The 25,336-nt window shown below is 36.9% G+C and overlaps 1 protein-coding gene across 1 annotated transcript in view; it reads left to right on the top strand.

The window, feature by feature from the left end:
* MNAT1 (MNAT1 component of CDK activating kinase) overlaps positions 1-25,336 on the top strand; it is a 197,978-nt gene that overhangs the window by 24,365 nt on the left and 148,277 nt on the right. Inside the window, exons 2-3 of the mRNA XM_061156934.1 lie at positions 18,368-18,520; positions 21,138-21,211. Coding sequence (XP_061012917.1) covers positions 18,368-18,520; positions 21,138-21,211 — 227 coding nt within the window. The remainder of the gene's footprint in view (positions 1-18,367; positions 18,521-21,137; positions 21,212-25,336) is intronic.

Here is a 25,336-nt window from a genome sequence, read left to right as displayed (position 1 = left end):
GCCCATCACTAACACCAGCTAGGCTTTAAACTATAACCAATCAATAATTTCCTTACTTTGCTTCCTCACTTTCACTATATAAGTTTCTCTGGAGCTCCTGTTGGTGGTGTGCTCCAGCTATTGCCGGTTTGGTCCTGCTCTATTTGAATCAATTTTTGCTCAATTAAACACTTAAAAAAAAAGTAAGTTAGTAGTTAAAAAAAAAATCTAATGAGTTAATATAAGCAGTTCTCATTGGTGCTAATGAAAATTTGAGTTTCAAATGGGAACAACCATTATTTATCTTATGGGAGAAATGCCATTGCTTCATTGTTGATTAGTAGTTTAGTTTTTAGTAAATGCAACAGCTATAGCCTGTATCATTTTAAATGGCTAATTAAAGAGGAATGGCTTTTTATTTTCCAGCATGTGCATATGTGTTAATTTTTTAGAATCATAGACTCTATGTTGGAAGAGATCTTGAAGAGCATTTAGCCCATGTTCTTATTTTATAGATGAGTAAACTAGGGTACAAAGTGGTTGAGTGATTTGTCTAATCTTCCTTGACTATAAAGCATTTTGTATGCTTGCCTCCACTGTGATTTAGTAAGGTGTAGACCTTAATGCTATCTGATTTCAGCTTTCACTTGGTAGAATTCCAGTTTATGAATGTGTTGTATCATCTGCTATTGTGCTTAGTTATCAAGCAAAGAAAACTCAGAATTTATGGTGAGTAGTAATTGAGCAGAATAATTTCCTAAACCTATCATTATCTGTAATTTAGAATTACAGTGACCAGGAAGCAGTGTTAGTATAAGAATAGTTTAATACATCCATATTAATCCACCTGGCAGAATATAACATTTTAACATACCTTTTAGATCCTCAGTGATGGAAAAATGATTAAATTGCTTATTGTCAAAACAAAGAACTGCTTTGGATAGGGTCGTTTAATAAGCTGTTTTGCTTCATGTAAAATAGTTTTGCTTAAGCTCTGGAGATATAGTCACATGGATTTATCTTTCAGTGACAATTGTTTACTGTCTGGGTTTACATTTAATGCAGATGTTGGTGACAGTTTGAGATTCTTGACTCATTGCCCAGAATGGAAAATGATTGGTTTTGCTTGCTATACACAGTACTGTCTTTTAATGTTCAGTTGTTAATGCTGTTAAACCTGTCTTAATTATTCTCTCTTAATAGTGTTATGAAAGAATTGTTAGTGGTATGATATATCTGTTACATACTCTATGTATATAAAATATTGTTTATATGTAAAATGAAAAGCTTATGTGTACATTGTATTTATTGCAGTAAAGTTCAGAAAGAAAATAAACATAAAATTTATACATTTATACACATAAATTGTACGATACTGTTGAAGCTCTCTTTTTTGTTCAGTACGTTCTTCCTTTTTCTTTATGATTGTTTATTTAAGTCTACGGTAATGGCTCAGTGGTAAAGTATCTGCCTGCCAAGCAGGAGAATGCAGGTTTGAACCCTGGGTTGGGAAGATCCTCTGGAGAAGGAAATGGCTACCCATTCAGTATTCTTGCTTGGGAAATCCCATGGATAGAGGAGCCTGGAGGGCTACAATCCATGGGGTTGCAAAAGAGTTGGACACGACTTAGCGACTAACCAACAACAGTGACTGAGATTGCTAAGGCATCTTCTCTTGTCTGTTTATCAGATAGTGAAGCTGATTGTCTTCTGACTTTGTACTGCTTACTACCTTTCAAATAGTCTAATAAATAAGGCTTATTATAGTTTCAGGTTATTTGATTTTAGAACTCCTACTTTTAGCCTCTTGTTTTATATTGAATTAAGGAGTATGAAGACATTCACTAAGGTATTAGAGTTGAATTGAAAGTAAGGAAGATTTGGGATAGATTTAGGAGATGAATTGAAAGTATTTGGTGATTCTTTTGCCGTTTGCCTTTTGAGGTTAAGAAGGTGTTGTCTAAGACAATTCTAACTTTTGGGATTTTGAAAAAGTCCCATGCTCAGTCATGTCCAACTCTTTGTGACCCTGTGGACTATACAGTTCATGGAATTCTCCAGGCCAGAATACTGGAGTGGGTAGCCTTTCCCTTCTCCAGGGAATCTTTCCAACCCAGGGATAGAACCCAGGTCTCCCGCATTGCAGGCGGATTCTTTACCAGCTGAGCCACCAGGGAAGCCCAAGAATACTGGAGTGGGTAGCCTATCCCTTCTCTAGCGGATCTTCCCAACCCAGGAATCAAATGGGGGTCTCCTGCATTGCAGATGGATTCTTTACCAACTGAGCTATCAGTGAAGCCCTAACTTTTGAAATTTTGATGATTAGGTGAAAAATGGAGTTTTGCAGAGTCAGTGAACTTCTTTCTGGATAAGACAGGGAACATATCAGTTAATAAGCAGGCAAATAGATTACCAAGTGATAATAGCTGAAATGGTGGGTCTTGGGGTTTGGACCGATTATGAAAGGTAGTATAGAGGGGTAAGCTGTAATTAGAGGAAAAAGGAAATATCAGAGGGTTGGCAGTCTGGATGAGATCCAGGGGGACAGTGTAGGTAATGATATAGAGAGCTAGTAGTTCAGAAGGTTGTGGCCAGAGTTTGGAATATAATTTAACAGACTGATATTATGTCCAGTGCTAAAAAAGCAGGAGAGCTAAACAACAGACAGAAAATATTTAGAAATTAAAAAAAAATGGAGCATTCTTAACATTAAGATGGTTGTTAGAAAACTGAAGCATAACCATAATACTTCATTACTGATGGCTTCTGTTTTTAGTTAAATCAATACTGAATATAAAAATCTCATCCTCTGTTAACCTATGATGTACTGTGTTGTGGTAAAAAATTTAACTTTATTTGTACTATGACTGTGACTTTAGCAGAGGTTCAATCTAACTTTTAAGTGTAAAATCCTTTTCTGCCTCTCTACAATTTAAAACTCATAATCTTAGAAAAAATATTAAAAAATTTGACATGCAAAAGTAGAAACATAACTTGAAAATAAAAATTGCTTTTTAATTAGTTACATTTTTGATCCTGCTGGGTGTTGGTTGCTGCGTGCGGGCTTTCTTTCCTCACGGCGAGCGGGGGCCACTCTTCGTTTGGTGCTCTGGCTTCTCACCGCACTGACTTCTCTTGTGGCTCTTGGCTCTTGGCACGTGGGCTTCAGTAGTCACACTGGACAGACTCAGTAGTTGTGGCTTGTTGGCTCTAGAGTGTGGGCTCAGTAGTTAATGGCACATGGGCTTGACTCTGCCAGGGCATGTAGAATCTTCCCTGACCAGGGATTGAACTGGTGTTTCCTGCACTGGCAGGCAGATTCTTAATCACTGGACCGCCAGGGAAGTCCAGAAAGTTGATTATTTTTTGAAGTATCTCCCCCCCCCCCGCCAAAGTTTGTTCTGGTGAAATCTTAAGATAATTCAGTTAATATAAAAAGATTGTGTCTGTTAAATAATACAGAGTACTCTTGTCTACCACTTTTTGAGTACCTCTCTTGTTTTTCAAAATCTTTTTGAGAAACTTTCAGATATAGGACAAGTAATAAATCACTGAGTAGTTAGTACCATTCATTATATGACTACTATTTACATTTCATTCTGGAGAGGTTTATTGATGCAGTTTAATAATTTAATTATTAAAAGCAAAATGTATTAAGTATGTACTTGTTAGAACTCCAAATATATTGCAGTTGAAATTTGAAACAAAAAATTGAGAGAATAAATGTTCTTTAAGAAATAGGAAATGTTTTCAGATAGTATGGAGAAAGAGTGGGAGACTTTTAGTTCAATAATAAAACTGAATGTAGATAAATCAAGTTTGAGAGTTTCTGTTTTAATAAGTTGTAAAGTTTAGGTTTAGAGATCTGTTTCTCTTATAGTAAACATTTTTAATATAGGAACAGAGCAGGGAAATGGTTTCCATATGCTTCTTAAGGTGTTAACAATGTACTTTTGGATTGGAAATGCAATATAAACCTAAACTACATTTTGGAAGGTGAGTGGAGGAATATTTCAGTGGTAATGTGTGCAAGAATCCCTTGTGCTTTGTAGATTTGTGACTTATGGTTTTGTGAGTTTCTGGAGCATGCAAATTACTCCTTTATAAACCTGGAATCTAGCATACCTTGCTCTGTCTTGCCAGCTTACAGCCTTAGTTGGTCCAGTATTTCTTTTTACTACGGTTCATTCCTCTGGGTTCTTTGTTGGATACCTTTTCTTTTGGGAGAATTGAGGCTAAGTTTGGGGACTTAAAATATATAAAACAGAGAATGGTTAGGCGAAGCAAAAATCCAAGTGATAATTACTATTTGTCAGACCCATCTGGGTGTTCTAATGATCATGGAGGCAAGAACAATTCAGTTTTTAAATTATAGTTAACTTTATTTCTGCTTGAGATTGAGTATATAGTATTATTATATTATTCGTTTACAAGACACTCGAATGTTTCTGCCTAAAAATAGTAGAATGATTGTCATTAATGATATTTGTGATTTTGAAGGGTTTCTTGTTTAATAACTTTCTTCTTGGTTGACTTTTAAAAGTCTTGGTTGACCTTTAATTTTTTTTTTTTTTTTTTTGTCTTTGTGATAAGGCACACCAAAACACAAGGAGAAATTCAAATGGATTTTTGAGAGTTACTTTCTGAAAAGGATTTTTCTAATCTTTTTTTCAGGATAATGACAAAATCTTCCAGAAGGAAGTAGGTCAAGAGAAGGGTTAGAATAATCTAGGAAAGTTTTAAAAAGTAATGTCACTCCTACAGAAATGTATATAGTGTCCTAGGCATAGCACTGAATGTTCTTTTTTCATTATTTCATTTAATCTTTTAGTAACTCTAGTGGATTTTCATCATAGTTGCACTATTTTATATCCCAGCAGTGTACAGGGGTTCCAATTTCTATATGTTTTCTTTTTTAACTTTGTTCATTTAACATTGTCGTTTTGAGTTATAGTTTTGAGATTCATCCATGTTGATGCATATCGTTGTAATTTATTTCCACTGTTTTATAGTATTTCACTGCATAATTTATTGTATTTTATTTATCCATTCTCCTGTTAATGAACATGTGTTGTTTACAAATTTTTTTCTTGCTATAGGAAATATTTCCGTAACATTCTTGTACATGTCTCCTCGTATACATGGCTTAGGTGTTCTCCAGGTTATATTTCTAGAATTAGAAGTATTAGATAATTAAGCATGTAGATGCTTAATTTTACTAAGAAATGCCAAATTGTTCTCCAAAGGACTATATAGTCTACTTGCCTATAGGCTGTGTGAAAATCTGGTTTTCTGTATCTTTGCCAACATTTGATACTGTCAGACTTTAAAATTTCTAAAAATTTTTAGATGTGAAATGGTGTTTTACTTTTTGATTATGCAGTGTATTTCCTTGATTGATCATCTTTTCATGCTTCTTGATAGTTTCTGATTCCTCCTCTGGTAATATGTGTTTAAGGTTAGAATCTGACCACTTTCTGCTCCATTTTTATTACTATCATGTTGGTTTGAGTACCTTCCTCTCTTGTTTGGATTATGACACTAGCCCATGACTTAGTTTATCTGGTTTTGCTCATGCCCTTTTTGTCTATTTCCATACAGTAGCCAGAATGATACTTTAAGTAAGTAATTTATGTTACTTCTCTGCCCTAAACTCTGCAGTATCTTCCCGTTTCATGCAAGTAGAATCCAGACTCTTTTCTGTCTTACATGATCTTTTACCAGGCCCTTTGGTAAACTCCATGAGGGCAGGCATCTTTGTTTTGCTCACTGAGGCATCCCCAGTGTTAACAGTGCCTGTCACATGATGAATATTTATTAAATGAATTTGAATTTGGCAATAAAATAAATGCCATTATGGCATAAAGATTTTCCTCAAGTATTTTTTTGTTTTCTGAATAAGTAGAAATTTTCTATAAAACTAAACAAAAATGGAGTGCAATTTTATGCTTGCTCTCATTTATGCTAACCGGTTTTATTTTCTCTTGTTGAACACTTGTTTACATGAATTAACACATTTTAGGGGATCTAATATTAGTTTTAATTAAATGAGTTTTATAACAGGATACTAATTAGAATATTTAATATCAAAACTAGATTTTTAGATCAGAAAATCAGATTGCACTACTGGTTTCATCTCAGGGATAATCTCATTTCATGTTAATCACAAATGAGACAGTCTGAAAGTAAAAAGGCGACTTGAGAGTTCTTGATTGTATTCTAGGGCAGAATGTGAAGCACCAGGTGCTAGGTGGAAATGAGTAATTCCAAACCCCTGAGGTGGCTGAATAAGCAAATGAAAAGAAGGCAAAATTCAAGAGGTGTTGTTTTTAATGGGGTTAAATTGTGGTAGACAGTAGAGGAACTTTGAGAGTTGGAGCTGTTTATGTTTGATGTAGTGAGTGGAACTTTATTGTACCAAGGTGTTACATTCATTCAACCAATATTTGTCCTGAAACACAGGGCTTGGGATTCAATAATGAGTATAACAAATGTGATCCCTGTTCTTGTTGAATACCCTGGCAGGAGAGACAGATATTAAACACAGTTAACAAATATGAAATTATTGATTTTGATAAGTGGGCTATAAAGAGCAGGATATGTATCATTGGGGTTTAGTCAGGAAAACAAAACACCTTAGATATTTTAAGCCACTGGGAAATTAATACGAGCAATTGTAGACCTGCAAACCAGCTAGAAGGACTGAAGCGGTAAGCGGAGGGCAAATGCTGTATTTCAGGAAATCAGGAAAAGTAGGAATTACAGAAAAACTGCTGCTAATTCCAGTTGTCTGTATCACTGAAGTGGGTGGGTGAGTCATAGGAGAACAACTGAAATCTAGTTGAGAGTCATAGTTAAAGCCATCTGTACTCCGTGTTACCATTTATGGAGGAAGAAGAGTGCTTAGGATATAACTCCGGGTATTTCAACTTTTAGATGTCTTACAGATGTGGTAAAGAAGGCATCTCTATTAATTAATTAATTAATTTATATTTAAATTGTTTTTGGCTGTGGTGGGTCTTCATTGCCGCGTGTGGTCTTTGTCTAGTTGCGGGAAGCCGAGGCTTCTCTTCTTGCAGAGCTCAGGCGCTGGGTGTGTGGGCTTCAGCATTTGCTGCGTGCAGTCCCTCGAGCCGGGCTCAAGCGTGGCTCGGTAGTTGTGGTGCGGAGGCCTCGTTGCTCCACGGCATGTGGCGTCTTCGCGGAGCAGGGATGGAGCCCGTGTCCCTTGCATTGGCAGGTGGATTCTTAATCACTGGATCACCAGGGAAACCCTAAGAAGACATCTCTGAAGAGGAGATATTATTGGATAAGATCTTTCAAAAGATTGGAGAGATCAGTTTCTAATAAGAATTTTGATTATATTATGGCACAAATGAAGGGCTAGTCCTGGATAAGCGTAGGGACAATTTTTCGGTAAGAATCGTTGTGAACGCATGACATTTGGTGTTGAGACTTTTTTTTGAGACTTGAATGCTGAGAAGAGACATCCATAGGATAATTGGGGGGAAGAGAGTTTCTGGCCTTGAAACTTGAATGACTTTGCATGTTGAAAGGACAGAAAGAAGATGGGTTTTAAATTGGTAGGACATGAAACTGGAGATTCAGGTTGAGGTCAGATCATGAAGAGTCTTCAGGGCTCTGGTAACACATTTATTTTATGCTCTTTAACATCATGAACAAGTGAGTGAAATGAGCCAATTTCTAATTTAAAGCTAATTTCTAATTTAATTCTATAGAGATGAATTTGGGGGATAGTGATGAGTGTGGGTTGGGGGCCATAGTAGAATCATGGAGAGCGCTTGGGAATCTGTAGCATTACTTCAGATGGTAAGTGACAGTGGCTTGTAGCAATGGGGATGACAAAAAGTGAATTTTAGTGTGTATTTTTCGTGTGGATTCAGTTGGTCTTGAAGTCAGTTAAATGTGAGGAATTATGAAGAGAGAAATGAAGGAAGTCTTCTAGGTTTTTGGATTGAGCAACTGGTTAGGTGGTGGTGACATTTATTGAAGTAGTAATAGTTGTGGGAGAAGCAGGTAGAGCAGGGTGAAAGAAACAAGAGTTCTGTTTTACACTGTTACTTTTGAGATAACTCTAGATGTCCGAGTGGTTGTTGATTAGGTAGTAGAACTGGTGTCTGGAGCATAAGAATGAGATCAGGGCTGTAGTCTCATTCTGAGAGTCATCATTAAAGCCAGTTTGTATATATGTGATCAGTTATGGAAAAGAGTACCCAGGACATAACTTTGGGCACTTTTAGATGTCTTGTAGAGGACAAGGAGCCAGCAAAACAAATGGAAAAAGAGCAGGTAGGCAAGAGGAAAATCAGATAAGTGTGAGGTCACCGAAGCCTAGAGAATATAATGTTCCAGGTTGAGGAAGTGGTCAGTTGTGTTAATGTTGCTAAGAGGTAGTGTAGGTTACGGGCAGAGAACTCTCTGTTAATTATTGGCTCTGGCAAGAATGAGGACATTGGTGAGATTCTTGAGAAATGTTTCAGTGTAAAGTCAGGAATAAAAGATGAATTGGAATGAGTTAGAGAATGAGAGGTGAGGCAGTGAAGACAGAATTCTAGACAAGTCTTCCTTCAGGAACTTTGCTGTGAATGGGAGCAGAGAACTTGGGTGGTAACTGGAAAGGAATGTAAAGTAGAATGTGTGTGTGTGTTTTAAAATGGTTGTTGATACTGAGATGTGTTTGTATTCCAATAGAAATGATTCAGGAGAGGTATAAGTTCATAATGCAGGAGACTAAGGGAAAACTTGCAGAATGAAAGTACTTGAGTAGAGATTGGGAATGAGTTGGAGGCACAAGAGGAGGGAAGAGGCTGGCCCTAGATAAGAGCAAGAATACTTTTTTTCACTTTAAAGGCAGGCAGGTAGTGCATAAAGATAATATAGAAGCAATTGGGTTGATAGAATTAGTGTTTAGAAATAGGTGATTTTTGTTTGACCACATCCCGTATTAATATAGTATGAAGCCAAGACACCAGCTATAAATGAGGTGGGAATAGGAAGTGTTGGAAGTCTGAGGAGAGAAGAGAAAGTATGAACTAGTTCTCTCAGTTTGAGAAAATGAATTTACTTAGAAAGTGTAGAAGGAATGTCTGGAAGTGTTGAGTGCTTATCAGAAATCTGTGGTAATAACTTTAAAGTGAATTTAGTCTGTAAGGATGATGGTTTCTCCAGCAAAATTTAGCCAGCTCAGCTACAGGCATGGACTGGTGGATAGATGGGTTTAATAACAAATGGATAAGGAGTATAACAGAGGAGAGGGGGCAAATGAGTTAAGTTATTTGCAAAGGATTGCTTATAATTTTAGATGCTGAAATCTGAGCTTGTGTAATTTAGGACCTTGAGGGGGTGATGAATAGGGAAGAGTAGCAGTGTCAGTGGGAAGGTCCTTGTGGGGTCAGAGGACAGAGTGATGGTCCTTAGTGCAGGTCATCTGAAAGGAGAGGGCTTCTCAGGTAGTGCTAGTGGTAAAAAACCTACCTGCCATTGCAGGAGACATTAGAGATGCAGGTTTGATCCCTGAGTCAGGAAGATCCCCTGGAGGAGGAAATGGCAGCCCACTCCAGTATTCTTGTCTGGAGAATCCCATGGCCAGAGGAGCCTGGTGGGCTGCAGCCAGTCCGTAGGGTTGCAAAGAACTGGACAGGACTGAAGCGACTTAGCACATCTGAAAAGAGAAGAGATGTTTAGATAACTGGATGCTAGAAATAGAGAATCCAGAGATGTATCTACTGATAATGACAAGATTGAGTTTGAAGGTATGAGGGTGGGTGACTGAAGTGTGGTGGGGCAAGAGATCATTGGGGTTAAGGAAGTCATGGAATTAAGTGCCTAGGATAATGACTGGCTCATGTATGAGAATTTTCAAGATGCAAAAATGATGATAGGAATAGTGGTAAACAGGACGACCATACGTAGGATATAGAAAACTGTTTTAGAAAGAGAGGAGTGGCTACAGTTAGTGGAGTCCATAACTGAGATTAAAGATGGTGGAATTCATAATTAGTATGACACTGGCTGAAGTGTTTGGACAATATGCATACATATTGGGAATACTGTATATCATTCACCATATATAGGCACAGATGATGATGTGGAGAATATGAGGATAGTGTACGTTTCTAATGAGGAAAAATGATGTACTTACATTTGAGACAGTTTAGAAGTTGTATAGTGTTCTAAGAAATTAATTTGGGTAGTTGAGGAACCTGTTGGGACATGACTGAGCGATGTTCACTTTCACTGACTCAGATTTAGTTCACAGTGGGTCTGTGTTCTCATCTAGTAGTCATTTCTTCAGTTCTCAAATGTATAATTGGAATAGACATACATGGTATTTGCTAGAACTTCCAAATTGATTTCTTGACCGGTGGGGTAAAGGCTATCATAGTGTGAAATGTCAAGCACCAGCCTCTAAAACTACCTTCCCTTGTCCTGGGAGGGAGAGCAATTCATTTAGTTTGGGGTTAACAAACATTCTAAATGTAGTAGTGAAAGTTAATCAGTCGTGTCCGACTCTTTGAGACCCCATGGACTATACAGTCCTTGGAATTCACCAGGCCAGAATACTGGAGTGGGTAGCCTTTCTCTTCTCCAGAGGATCTTCCCAACCCAGGGATCGAACCTAGGTCTCCCGCATTGCAGGCAGATTCTTTAGCAGCTGAGCCACAAGGGAAGCAACATTCTGAATAGAGGTGTGCTTTTCATACTCATAAGGCTGTGGCCAGCACCACTATCTGAACACTTAACATAGTGTTTAATTTACCAGTATGGTATCTTGAGCAACATTTTCTCTTACCAAGAGTCCCACTCTGTTGGAAAAGATGTGTGATGTTTTCATGAAAGTTCATGAAATCATTGATCTTAACACTAACTGCTCCACTTGTATTCTAGATTGGTGAGTGAGTGAGTGAAGTCACTCAGTTGTGTCTGACTCTTTGCGACCCCATGGACTGTAGACTACCAGGCTTCTCCATCCACAGGATTCTCCAGGCAAGAATACTGGAGTGGGTTGCTGTTTCCTTCTCCAGGGGACCTTCCTGACCCAGGGATCGAATCCAGGTCTCCTGCATTGTAGGCTGATGCTTTACTGTTTGAGCCGCCAGGGAAGCTCATAATGGGCTCATGCATGCAACTAAGATGCTGGATTGGAGGTGATACTCTGAAAGGGTGGGCACCAATTCTCCAGGATGCTTTCTGAATCATAAATATTTATATGGGTATGACCATTATTTTGAGAATCCCTAATAGGTAAAATGGGCTTATCTGGTGGCTCAGTGGTAAAGAGTCCACCTGCCAATGCAGGGGACATGGGTTCAATCCCTAGGTTGGGAAAATCCCTGGAGAAGGAAATGGCAGCTCATTCCAGTATTCTTGCCTGGGATATTCCATGGACGGAGGAACCTGGCTGGCTACAGTCCATGGGGTCACAGAGTCAGACAGGACTTAGCGACTAAACAGCAGTAGGTAAAATACGTCAATCCTAGAACCAAGGGATGGAAGTGGGAGTGGCTTCACTTCGTGTTACACCCAGTCATTACTTGGGGAATTTGTGCTTTGCATCCATGTAACTTTAGGTTTTGTGGACTTAGAGACCATTGTTTCTGGAGCTGAAAATGTCCCATAGAACTCTGTTAAACTTTAAGCCTTGGCTTGTTAGGAGCTGGGCCACACAGCAGGAGATGAGTGATGGGTGAGCGAGCGAAGCTTCATCTATATTTACAGCTGCTCCCCATCACTAACATTACCACCTGAGCTCCCCTTCCTGTCGGATCACCCGCAGCATTAGATTATTATATTAATAGGAGTGTGAACCCTACTATGAACTGTGCATGTGAGGAATCTAAGTTGCATACTCCTTATGAGAATCTAATGCCTCATGATCTGATTCTACATTATGGTGAGTTGTATAATTATTTCATTATATATCACAATGCAATAGAAATAAAGATTAATAATAGAAATGAAGTGTACAGTGTAATAGAAATAAAGATAAATAATAGAAATAAAGTACACAATAAATGTAATTCTCTTGAATCATCTCGAAACCATTCCCCTCTCCTCTCGGTCCATGGAAAACTGTCTTCCATGAAGCTGGTCCCTGGTGCCAAAAAGGTTGGGGACCACTGCTCTAAAGGACACTCTCTTCCTCTGTATGCTTGTATATATTTATGTGCATACATTTATGTGTTTGTATATATGTTTAAAAATATGTGATTTTAAAAGCATTGAACCAATTTTTTCAAATGCTGAAAATATATATTTTTTGAGCAGAATTGCTATAAACTTTTAGAGTTTGTAGTATATATTAAATTATACATAATTATATAAACTTTTGAAGAGATCCTGGGGAATCTGTGTCTTCTTATACCTTGTATTGCTAATTCCCTTTGTCATAGAATCTTCTATATCACATTCCTAAATATAATATTATAGCTTATAATATTCTTTTTTTCCCCCTTTGTTATGTTTGTGGTTTGTGGGATCTTAGTTCCTTGACCTGGGCCCTTGGCAGTGTAAGCATGGAGTCCTAACCACTGGACCATCAGGGAATTCCCATGGTTACAATATTCTTGATGGAATTAAAGTATTAAGGAAATGTCTGTACTATATATAAAGTTTGTAACCATAGGTGATATGGAAAATTTAATGGAGAAGGAGACACTACTCCAGTATTCTTGCCTGGGAAATCCCATGGACAGAGGAGCTTGGGGGGAGCTTCATGGGTCACAGAGTCGGACATGACTTAAGTGACTGAAGAACAACAATAATGTAAAATTTAAACTGATAAACATCAGTTATATATAGAGAAAACACATTTATTTCTCTTTGGAAAAAAATTAACAATTTGTGTAACACTCCAAGGTATTTAGAATTATCAAACTGGGAAAAACCTTAGATATAAAACAATTTGACTTCCTCAAAGTTCATCATATTGTGAGAGACAGAGCTTGGATGGCAACCTAAGTCTTATGATTGCCAAAGTGGAGTTTAATCATATCATCGTGTCTTTAGTACATCACTTAAAATAATTTTTGTGTGGTCAGTGATACTTTATCTTTTTGAAGAAGTGTATTCTAGACTTAGAGTTTTCTTTGGTAAGAAAACAAACTTTATGTGGTAAATATGAGATTTGTCATTTAAGGAAATGCATTCTAGAATAAAAAAATTTCCATGGCATGATCTTAGAGGAGATATAAGTACTTTTTCACAGTGGATTCACATATTTCCTCTCATTTTTGAGTAACATTTGTGGAAGAAAGTTAATTTATGGATTAGTATTGCTTTTATGGTTAAGGCAGTTGAAGACATAGGTTTTAAAGCAATTTGGGTAACAAGTTTTAAGCTTGTCTATTATTTTATTAATTGATTTTCCTTAGTGTTTATTGGATATTTAAAATGACTAAATTTTGAATGCAGAGTTCCAGAGAATAGCAAGGAGAGATAAGAAAGCCTTCCTCAGTGATCAATGCAAAGAACTAGAGGAAAACAATAGAATGGGAAAGACTAGAGATCTCTTCAAGAAAATTAGAGATACCAAGGGAACATTTCATGCAAAGATGGGCACAGTAAAGGACAGAAACGGTATGGACCTAAAAGCAGAAAATATTAAGAAGAGGTGGCAAGGATACACAGAAGACTGTACAAAAAGTATCTTCTTGACCCAGGGAACTATGATGGTGTGATCACTCACCTAGAGCCAGACATCCTGGAATGCGAAGTCAAGTGGGCCTTAGGAAGCATCACTGTGAACAAAGCTGGTGGAGGTGATGGAATTCCAGTTGAGCTATTTCAAATCCTCAAAGATGACGCTATGCAAGTGCTGCACTCACTATGCCAGCAAATTTGGAAAACTCAGCAGTGGCCACAGGACTGGAAAAGGTCAGTTTTCATTCCAATCCCAAAGAAAGGCAATGCCAAAGAATATTCAGACAACTGCACAATTGCTGTCATCTCACATACTAGCAAAGTAATGGTCAAAATTCTCCAAGTCAGGCTTCAATAGTACGTGAACCATGAACTTCCATATGTTCAAGCTGGATTTAGAAAAGGCAAAGGAACCAGAGATGAAATTGCCAACATCTGTTGAATCATTGAAAAAGCCAGAGAGTTCCAGAAAAACTTCTGCTTCTGCTTTATTGACTATGCCAAAGCCTTTGACTGTGTGGATCACAACAAACTGTGGAAAATTCTGAAAGAGATGGGAATACCAGACCACCTTCCCTGCCTCCTGAGAAATCTGTATGCAGGTCAGGAAGCAACAGTTAGAACTGGACATGGAACAACAGACTGGTTCCAAATCAGGAAAGGAGTACGTCAAAGTTGTATATTGTTACCCTGTTTATTTAACTATGTGCAGAGTACATCATGAGAAATGCTGGCTGGGTGAAGCACAAGTTGGAATCAAGATTGCTGGGAGAAGTATCAATAACCTCAGATAGGCAGATGATTCCACACTTATGGCAGAAAGTGAAGAGGAACTAAAGAGCCTCTTGATGAAAGTGGAAGAGGAGAGTGAAAACGTTGGCTTAAAAAAATTAAGCATTCAAAAAACGAAGATCATGGCATCTGGTCCCATCACTTCATGGCAAATAGATGGGGAAACAATGGAAACAGTGACAGACTTTATTTTTCTGGGCTCCAAAATCACTGCAGATGGTGACTGTAGCCATGAAATTAAAAGATGCTTGCTCCTTGGAAGAAAAGTTATGACCAACCAAGATAGCATATTAAAAAGCAGAGACATTACTTTTTCAACTAATGTCTGTCTAGTCAAGGCTATGGTTTTTCCAGTAGTCACGTATGGATGTGAGAGTTGGACTATAAAAAAAGCTGAGTGCTGAAGAATTGATGCTTTTGAACTGTGGTATTGGAGAAAGAAGGCTCTTGAGAGTCCCTTGGACTAAAGGAGATCGAACCAATCCATCCTAAAGGAGATCAGTCCTGGGTGTTCATTGGAAGGACTGATGTTGAAGCAGAAACTCCAATACTTTGGCCACCTGATGCGAAGAGCTGACTCATTTGAAAAGACCCTGATGCTGGGAAAGATTGAGGACAGGAGGAGAAGGGGACGACAGAGGATGAGCTGGTTGGATGGCATCACCGACTCAATGGACATGGGTTTGGGTAGACTTAGGGAGTTGGTGATGGACAGGGAGGCCTGGCGCGCTGTGGTTCCTGGGGTCGCAAAGAGTTGGACACGATTGAGCGACTGAAGTGGAACTGGAACATAAATGATACTGTTTTTAACTTCAGATTGCACTTATTCATTACTGGGGCATATAGGAAAGCAATAAACTTTTGTTTATTGTATTCTGTAACTTTGCTATAATTATAATGGGTTATTAGTTCTAAGAGGTTTTTTTTTTCGAATTCTTTTGGATTTTCTGTATAGACAATCATGTCATCTGTATGCAAAGAGAGCTCTGTGTTTTTTTTTTCCAATCTATCTGTCCATTATTTCCTTTTCTTGTCTTACTACATTAGCATAGACTTCTAGTGTCATGTTGAAAAGGAGTAATGAGAGGATATAGTCTTGCTTTGTATTTGATTTTAGTTGGAAAATTTTTAGTGTCTCAGCATTAAGTACGATGTTAGCTATAGGTTTTTTGTATCTAATCTTTGTCAGGATTTTTAATTGACTTGTTTGCTCTTGAAAAAGTAAAGAAGTTGATTGAAAATCTTGACAGAGGAATATAAGTGGTTAAATATTCTTGATAGAAAAAAGAATCTAAAAATAAGTTGTTCAGAGAGGAAAGAGGGCAGGAACCATTCTGGTTTTTAAAAAACAAAAGAAAACCATAAAAACATCTTTGGGAATGGGTAATAACTAAGGATTTAGGCTTTTTCAGCAAATTTTCCTATGTTCTGCAGAATATAAGATTTTGTTTGAAAAAATTCCTAGCACTCTTGGAGGCAAAAGATTGCCCACATAACTGTCTTTTGGTTGCTGTGTTGCCAGATGAAGTGAACTAGCAATTAGGAATGTTTTCTTCTGTTTTTTTTATAAGATTCGTTTTCATGTATGTAATTTGAACATACGTATTTTGTAAATATGTAGAAAAATATCTGGCCACATAAACGCCGAACTTTATAGTTGTATGTCATATGTAGGAAGTAAAATATAGAACAGAAGGAAGTAGCACTTTCAGTTTTTTCTCTACATACTTCTATATTTGAACTTAAAAAAAAAAATTATTTGTTCTTTTAACAATTAAAATCAGAAAGGGAAAAGTTGTATGGGAAGTAGGTTATTTAAAATATCTTTAATGCTATTGAAATCCTTATGATTTAGATTAGAATCCTTATGATGTAGATTTAGAGTTGGAGATGTAGAACTAACTATGGTAACAAATAATATGTCTGAGTTACAATATGACTTTCAGAAATACTGAAGTGTTTTTATTACCTTGTTAACTGAATTATTGAATGGGTCTACTCTCCAAGACCTTCAAATACTGTATGGAATATTGGATTCTGTATAATAGGTCAATGATTTTGAGTATTTCAGGTAGCTCCTTGCCTATAAACATCTTTAATCAGTGTAGTTATATAGTGTGCTCATTTTCTTTTCTTTTTCTTTGAAGTAAAAAAGGGTAGCTTTATTACTTTGCCAGGCAAACGGAGATACATGAACTCCTACCTTAAAAAGCCATGTGTCCCAATCCCAGAGGATTTGATGAAGGGTTTCATAACAGTGGTTCAAGACAAAATTAGGGTGTGTATAGGGCCTGCACTCTAAAGCTGCTCAGTTTCAGCTTCTCTAGTTGGATTTAATTTGCTCCAACCACAAAGATTAGGAGAAATGTACCACTCCCAATTTTCCCAATCCCAAGTGAATTTTCTGGGGTCTTGTTGATCTTGAATAATGATGACTGTGATCTCTGTTCTCCCTCTTAGGGAGTTTTTGCCTGTCTTTTTTGATGATTCTCTCCCTGCCCCCATTTTCATATACAGACATGCCAAGGTCAATGTTAGTGTTTTACTAATAACCAACCTTAAATATTCTTATTTCTCTGTATCATTCTTTCCATTAGTGAACTACATATTTAGAAGAAATCAACCTTTCCCTTACTAGAATTTGTCTTTTTCCTTCTGTTATATATGTATATCTATAGTGATGTAGAAAAGATAGGTCAAATTCCTGCCTTCCATTCTAGTGGGGGTTACACATAAAGAAATAAATAACTTCAAATAATGCTAAGAAAGGAATGATTAGGGTTGGTGTGGCCCTTATATACTGTGTTGGTCAGTATTACAGCTAGAGGACTACATACCAGTATGTTTAAATGTTTAAAAGTTATAAATCAAGCGATATCTTCAGTGCAGCCTTAGTTACAACACTGCATCCTGAGTTCCCAGGAGCCTGTATCTTTAAGGCCCACTGGCTGAAGTGGCTGCTTGCTCCTGGTCAGCTTTTCACTTGTTAATCTGATTTGTAGGATGGATCTGCTCAGGCTGGGCAGGGATGATTGGATGGTGCCTGGACCCGTCTAAAACAATATATGAACTAACACTGTCAGTTCCCCCAGGAATCTCCTACAGAGAGTTAACCTTGCCAACTCCTTTCTTTTCACACTGAAGACTTCTGAGAAGTTCTAAGCTCTTCCCTAAATTGTACTAGCCAAGAAGAGAGGAAAGAAGGGATGTAGGTATTTGGGAGACTTGGCTTGCCTGGGTAATCACTTTGGTGGATTTAGGGGAGCCAGCTTTCACTGATTGAAGATTTTATAAGTAGCCACTCTTTCTGAGATTTTTCAGGGCAGAAGCTGTGGTGATTTTTCTCCTTTGTCCACATATGCAACGTCAGTCTCAGTTCTTTATCCTCTGGCCTGAGGGGCCTCCTTCAGCCAGTACCTCTCTCCCTTTTGAGTAACTTCCACTGACTCAATTGCTTACTGAACTTTAAAGAACTTCCTTATAAGGCTGAAAGCAGGGGAAAGGTCTTTATTTTAGTGATTATGGTATGCAGGGTTGTCTAAGGTGCAGGTCCCTGCCAGGTCTGAGGGTGATACTGGTCTGAGAGTGGATTTGATCCTAGACTGCTCTTTTATATGCCTCTTTGACTTCTCCCTATCACTATCTGAATCCTCCTAGATCCTAAATCACTTTTCAAAAATTTGTATATTTCTTTCATTTGTAAAATTATACTGGTGAACCGTGGACCACCTATGTCTGAAGTAGGCTCTACATGAAAATGAACTTTTTTCCTAAAGGTTTTTAATAAAAATTTTAGGTAGTAATGATTAATTTTCCTGTGCCTCCTCTCCAAACCTCAAACAAACACCAAAACCGAAAAAAGGCAAACTCTATACAGACTTACTGTTGATTTGAATCCTAGCTTAAAAATTCTGTTGTATTTTTCTCCCTACAGGTGTGAAAGTTGTGTGGATTTACTCTTTGTGAGAGGAGCTGGAAACTGTCCTGAGTGTGGCACTCCACTTCGAAAGAGCAACTTCAGGGTACAGCTCTTTGAAGATCCTACTGTTGACAAGGAAGTTGAGATTCGGAAAAAAGTGCTAAAGATGTAAGTGTTAATGCTTGAATGATTCAGTTCACAAAGATTTTGACAGTTATTTCTATAATTGATGTAATTATTTACTTGCAGAAATGTGGACAGTTGGCAAGTAAGTATAAATTGATCTATGTATTTGTTCAATGTTAAAAATTTATTAAGTTCTTTGAGAACTCAGTAATATTATCTAACCTTTGTTAGAGAAGGGTAAATCTTTTTTATTGAAAAATAATTATTTTTTATTTTTAGCTGCTCTGTGTGGCTTGCAAAACTTCAGTTCTTGACCAGGGAATGAACCGGGGCCACAGCAGTGAAAGCCTAGAATCCTAACTACTAGGCCACCAGGGAACTCCCAAAGAGTAAATCTTCTGAATTCATGGCTTCACAATTTATTTGCTTTATTTATTCTTTAATTTAATTAGTAAATATATATTGAGAACCTACTCTGTGCAAACAGTGTTATACATATTAGACCTTGAGTACAAAATGGCTTCCTAGGTGGTGTAGCGGTAAAAAATCTGCTTGCCAGTACAGGAGACATAAGAGACCTGGGCTCAGATGATCCCTGGGTTGGGAAGATCCCTTGGAAACTCACTCCAGTATTCTTGCCTGGAAAATTCCATGGACAGAGGAGCCTGACAGGCTACAGTCCTTGGAGTTGCAAAGAGTCGGACATGATTGAGTGACTGACCGTGCGTGCATGCACACACACACACACACACACACACGCGCGCGCGCGCGCGCATGAAATGAGTGTAATAGCTATGTGCCTTGCTCTTGTAATGCTTACAGTGTAGTAGCTTGGATAGCATTAAAATAGGCAAACAAAACAAATATGTGATTATAAGTTGGGAAAAATGCTGTGAAGTTAGGGACTGAATATTGTGAGTCAGTGATGTTAGGTAAGGCCTGAGGAGGTAACATTTGTTACTGAAAGCTATTAGAGAAAATTAGGGTTAGTTGCAGTTTATTTTGATATATCTCTGTGTGCGTGTATGGGTACATAAATATTTCTAGTGTTCTTTTTCTCTTATGATTTAATTTTTTACTTTTTGTTAATAGTTTTGAATTTTATTTTATCTCTCCTTTTGCTTTAAGCCACCTTATTACTTTTTAGGTTATGGTTAGAATTAATATCTATGTATCTAGGTGGTCTACATTTCAACTTTGTTCACCAGTTTTTTAGCAGGATCTTACTGGATACTTTATCAATAATCCAAACTGCTCTTTTATTTTTTGGATTACTTCTGGGAGATAGTCTCTCTTAGATTCTTTTTTTTAAATTTATTTATTTATAACTGGAGGATAGTTGCTTTATAATGTTGTGTTGGTTTCTGCCGTATGTCAACATAAATCAGCCATAGGTAGGTTCTCTTAGATTCTTAGCTTTTGTCATTAAGCCCTCTGATTTTCTAATTTTTCACAGACACATTACATTATTTATAGATTTTTTCCCTTTCTTTTTTGCCATGTGAGATCTTAGTTCCCTAACCAGGGATCAAGTCTGTGCCTCCTGCATTGCGAGCGCAGAGTCTTAACTGTTGGGCCACCAGAAAAGTTCCACATTGTTTATAAGTTTTATTTACTTATTTTTTTTATTAGTTGGAGGCTAATTACTTCACAACATTTCAGTGGGTTTTGTCATACATTGATATGAATCAGCCATAGATTTACACGTATTCCCCATCCCGATCCCCCCTCCCACCTCCCTCTCCACCCGATTCCTCTGGGTCTTCCCAGTGCACCAGGCCCGAGCACTTGTCTCATGCATCCCACCTGGGCTGGTGATCTGTTTCGCCATAGATAATATACATGCTGTTCTTTCAAAACATCCCACCCTCACCTTCTCCCACAGAGTTCAAAAGTCTGTTCTGTATTTCTGTGTCTCTTTTTCTGTTTTACATATAGGGTTATCATTACCATCTTTCTAAATTCCATATATATGTGTTAGTATGCTGTAATGTTCTTTATCTTTCTGGCTTACTTCACTCTGTATAAGGGGCTCCAGTTTCATCCATCTCATTAGGACTGATTCAAATAAATTCTTTTTAACGGCTGAGTAATATTCCATGGTGTATATGTACCACAGCTTCCTTATCCATTCACCTGCTGATGGGCATCTAGGTTGCTTCCATGTCCTGGCTATTATAAACAGTGCTGCAATGAACATTGGGGTGCACGTGTCTCTTTCAGATCTGGTTTCCTCAGTATAAGTTTTATTTATCTAGCATTCCTTAGATTATAACTGTCATGAAAAATAGGAAGGTGTCCTCTTTCTGGAAATTAGTGAATCTATTTATTAAAAGTAAACAATATAAAAAACCAAATATTCCAATGATAGACCTTGTTTAAGCTCATTTCCCATTTCTTCAGTGTTCTAATTTCTTTATTTTTTCTTGTCTTAGGATTTTACATATTGTACCATTCTCTTCATTCTACTCCTTCTCTGTAGTCAAAAGAATTTAAAAGCAACATTCTTGGTCTAGTTACAAACCTGGTGTCAAGAAAACTGTTTTATACCATAAGCAGTTCTTTTTTATTTATCATGTATGAATTAGGTAAGAACAAACCAGTTAGATAATATTAAAAGCAAGTGATATATAATATGTTCATTTTTTTCTTCTTCAAGATACAATAAAAGGGAAGAAGACTTTCCTAGTCTAAGAGAATATAATGATTTCCTGGAAGAAGTAGAAGAAATTGGTATGTATTTAATGCGTGTACTTTGATGTGCTAGCCTGTATGCTTTTATCTTTTAGATGCCTAAGAGAATATCTCATATAAAAGTCTCTGACAGCTTTTGTTGTGTTGGTTGATGTTTACCTAATTACTTTCCATTCTACCTAAAGGGCGTACTTAAGTAATAAACATTTTGTCTTAGGAAAAATATGATGAATAGAGGTACTACTACTTTATAGCTGGAAAGAAAGGTTTTATGTATATATATTATCTGTATGTTAATAATGTATTAGAATAAATGAGAAATATACTCAGTTTTTAAAAATAGAATTTCCATTAACTGTATCCATGGTGATTAAAGCCATAAGTTGTTTATTCATCATTTATGATTCTGTGCATGCAGTAATTTGAAAATACTATGAAGTAGTTGAATGTTGAAGTGACATTCTGTTATTCAGCGTTACTGTAGAATCAGAAGGTAGAGTAATCTTAGTGCTTATTCTTTCTCTTGTGATTAGTCTAAAAGAAGCTTTCATCAAAAGGAAACATTGTTTCTGTTTTTTTAATTTAAAAATTTATTTATTTTTAATTGAAGGATAATTGTTTTACAGTATTGTGTTGGTTTCTGCCATACATCAACATGCGTCAGCCATAAGTATACATATGTCCCTCCTGTTTCTGTTTTCTTAAATGAGATTTTAGAGATGTTACAAAGTTTGAAATTGCTAAACATCAATTAAACTTGCCATAATTATTATTACTTAATCTAGGTTTGGAAATAATATAGAAGTTACAGACTATGAAAATTAGAACAAGACCAAGAGAATTAAATAATTATGTTTTTATTCTTTTCTCAAACCTGAGAGCCAAGTTATACTCACATTATTTCTTAAAATAGAATTATAATAAAATTTATTATTCTGTAAAATATTTCTATATGGTAAATTTTTAGACAATTCGAATTTCAGAGGAATAGAGTATTCTAATCCTTTTCATTTCTGTATTAACTGAGGAAAACTCAAAACCTTTTATTTCGACTGTTATTGAAACTTTTCTAAAATACCTAACTTTATTATATCATGGTGAGTAGCACATACAGAACATAATTTAGCCTTTTTTCTGGTATATTTTAGTGCCTTGGAACCATTGCTTTTTTATTTTAATTGTATTCACTGTACTTTGTATGTAATCTTAGCAACCCTGAATGGCTATAGATTTTAGCTGAAAAGGTGATAGATTTGGGAGTGCTAAGGTAAAGTAGAAAAGTTAGGATATAGACTGAGAAGATGAACTGAAAACAAATCTGCAAAAATGGGCAAGTGTGCAGGTATGTAGAAATCTGGCTATACTTAGATATTTGGTTTAGGAGAGGCAGTTGGACAACAAGCAGTAAGACACTCAGCTTACATTTATTCTTAAGGTAATGTGACTAGTCAAAAGTCTAGTCAGGCAGTGAAGGGAGAGGAGATTATAGGTGTCACAGAGCAAGTTGAATACATGGTCACAAATCCAAGCAGTCAGGTAAGATAAATAAAAGAAACTTATAGACCAAGAAGGAGGGGAAGATGGGATCTTGATTTTGGAACAAGATTTTGGTTGAGCCAAGATTTTGAAAACTACATTTTTGGTTTTTTTGCTGTGACATTAAATAGTTTGAAGATACGAACCACCTGAGGGCCCGTAGGTAAAATCATGTCCAGAGGTGGGAGGTAGGAGTGACAGGTAAGAGCAAGTCTGAATATTAGGGCTTACAATACAGTCATTTTTTTCTTTACTGGATAAGGAAACTAGCCCAGAACATTTAATTTGAAAGTGATTCTGCTAATATGTATATTCATGAAGAACTATCTTTAGTTGCAGTATGTTGACCCTCTCTTAACCGAATACTGCTTAGTTGACTTATTGGGGTAACTGATATTTCCCAGTCCTTCTATAACATGAACTGACTGATTATTGAAGCGTAATCAATGCATAATGTGTCCTGTCCATTAAAAGATGTCTTTAAGTATACCTGTACTTCTCTCACCAGTTCAGTTATTTATAAAGTGGATTGCATAGGTAATCAAACCTTCTTATGCCAGTTGTACTTTTTAATTGTAATTAATTTAAGTAGTTTGTAAGACTGGAAAAATTACAGAACTTTAGAAGGATTCTATTTCTGAAGTCCTTGGTCCACTTTAAAAAAAATGGGAACTGAACAATATAGATAACACTTAGGGTTTATACAAGAAGGAAGCAGAATTCCCATTAAAAACTGTGTGTTTTTTACATTAGACAATGACTGTACACTTAGCACATATGCTTTAAGTTAAAATAAGGTGTTCAAGGAGTGTGTTATATGTTTCACCTCTTTGACAGACTTTTTTAAGTAATCCACTACTGATCCTGATCATGTTGGACAAAGAGCAGTTCTTTTGCATTTGAAAATATTGATGAAGTTTGGGACCTAGCTTCATGGACTCATAGTTTATTTTCTGAACTTCAGCTCAATTCAGCAAATATTGTTCTCTGTGAATTATTTACTTGCTGAGACTGTATGATCTTTGTGTTCAATAAGTTCATATTCTAAAGGGGGAGATAATTATGAAATTATAATTTAATGTGAAGGTAGCATGGGCATTTATTTATAAAGTATTTCAGGAATATAGATAGCAATACAATTCAGCATTAGGAAGTAGAGGTACAGTTTGAACCAGTGAACACACAATCTTAAAAGATGAATAGTTTATCATGTAGAAAGAGGATGGAAGAATGTTTGTAGCAAAGACAAAGTCACAGAAATACATGTTGAGCATGTTGGATAATGTAGCAAGTGTTAATCTTTTACAGGTAGATAGAACCAGGGGAGTGACTAAAACGAGGCTTGAAAAACAGACTGGACCTGGGTTAATGAGGGTTTTGTAAGCTAGACTGTAAGGGTTAAAATTTTATTCTGTGGCTGGTAGAGAGACAGCAGAATATTGTGGTGAAAGTGAAAACTGAAAGTGAAAGTCACTAGGTCGCGTCCGACTCTTTGCAACCCCATGGAATATACAGTTCAGGGAATTCTCTAGGCCAGAATACTGGAGTGGGAGGCCTTTCCCTTCTTCAGGGAATCTTCCCAACCCAGGGATTGAACCCAAGTGTTCCAAATTGCAGGCATATTTTTTACCAGCTGAGCCACAAGGGAAACCTGAATATTGTGGTACTGATGTGGAATACTGACAGGAGATAACTTGAGGCTGGAAAACCATTTTTAGGGGCAGTAGCAACAATTTGGGTGAGTGCTTAGAGTAGGTTTCGGTATTGACCATCTGGGGATGTCCATGTGTACATCAGTACCACAAGAGAAGACTACACGTGGACGTCACCAGATGGTCAATACTGAAATCAGATTGATTATATTTTTTGCAGCCAAAGATGGAGAAGCTGTATACAGTCAGCAAAAATAAGACCGGGAGCTGACTGACTGTGGCTCAGATCATGAATTCTTTATTGACAAATTCAACCTTAAATTGAAGAAAAGTAGGGAAAACCACTAGACCATTCAGGTATGACCTGAATCATATCTCGTACAAATATACAGTGGAAATGATAAATACGTTTAAGGGGCTAGATCTGATAGAGTGCCTGATGAACTATGGACGGAGATTTGTGACATTGTACAGGAGACAGGGATCAAGACGATCCCCAAGAAAAAGAAATGCAAAAAAGCAAAATGGCTGTGTGAGGAGGCCTTACAAATAGCTGTGAAAAGAAGGGAAAAGCAAAGGAGAAAAGGAAAGATATACCCATTTAAATGCAGAGTTCCAAAGAATAGCAAGGAGAGATAAGAAAGCCTTCCTCAGAGATCAGTGCAAAGAAGTAGAGGAAAAAAAATAGAATGGGAAAGACTAGAGATCTCTTCAAGAAAATTAGAGATACTAAGGGAATTTTCATGCAAAGATGGACTCAATAAAGGACAGAAATGGTATGGACCTAACAGAAGCAGAAGATATTAAGAAGAGGTGGCAGGAATACATAGAAGAACTATACAAAAAAGATCTTCATGACCCAGATAACCACAATGGTGTGATCACTCACCTAGACTAGACATCCTAGAATGCAGTCAAGTGGACCTTAGGAAGCATCATTATGAATAAAGCTAGAGGAGGTGATGGAATTCCAGTT

This window comes from Dama dama, chromosome 12, assembly GCF_033118175.1.
Source record: "Dama dama isolate Ldn47 chromosome 12, ASM3311817v1, whole genome shotgun sequence".
Taxonomy (NCBI): Eukaryota; Metazoa; Chordata; class Mammalia; order Artiodactyla; family Cervidae; genus Dama; species Dama dama.
This window is presented reverse-complemented; position numbering and strand designations above follow the sequence as displayed.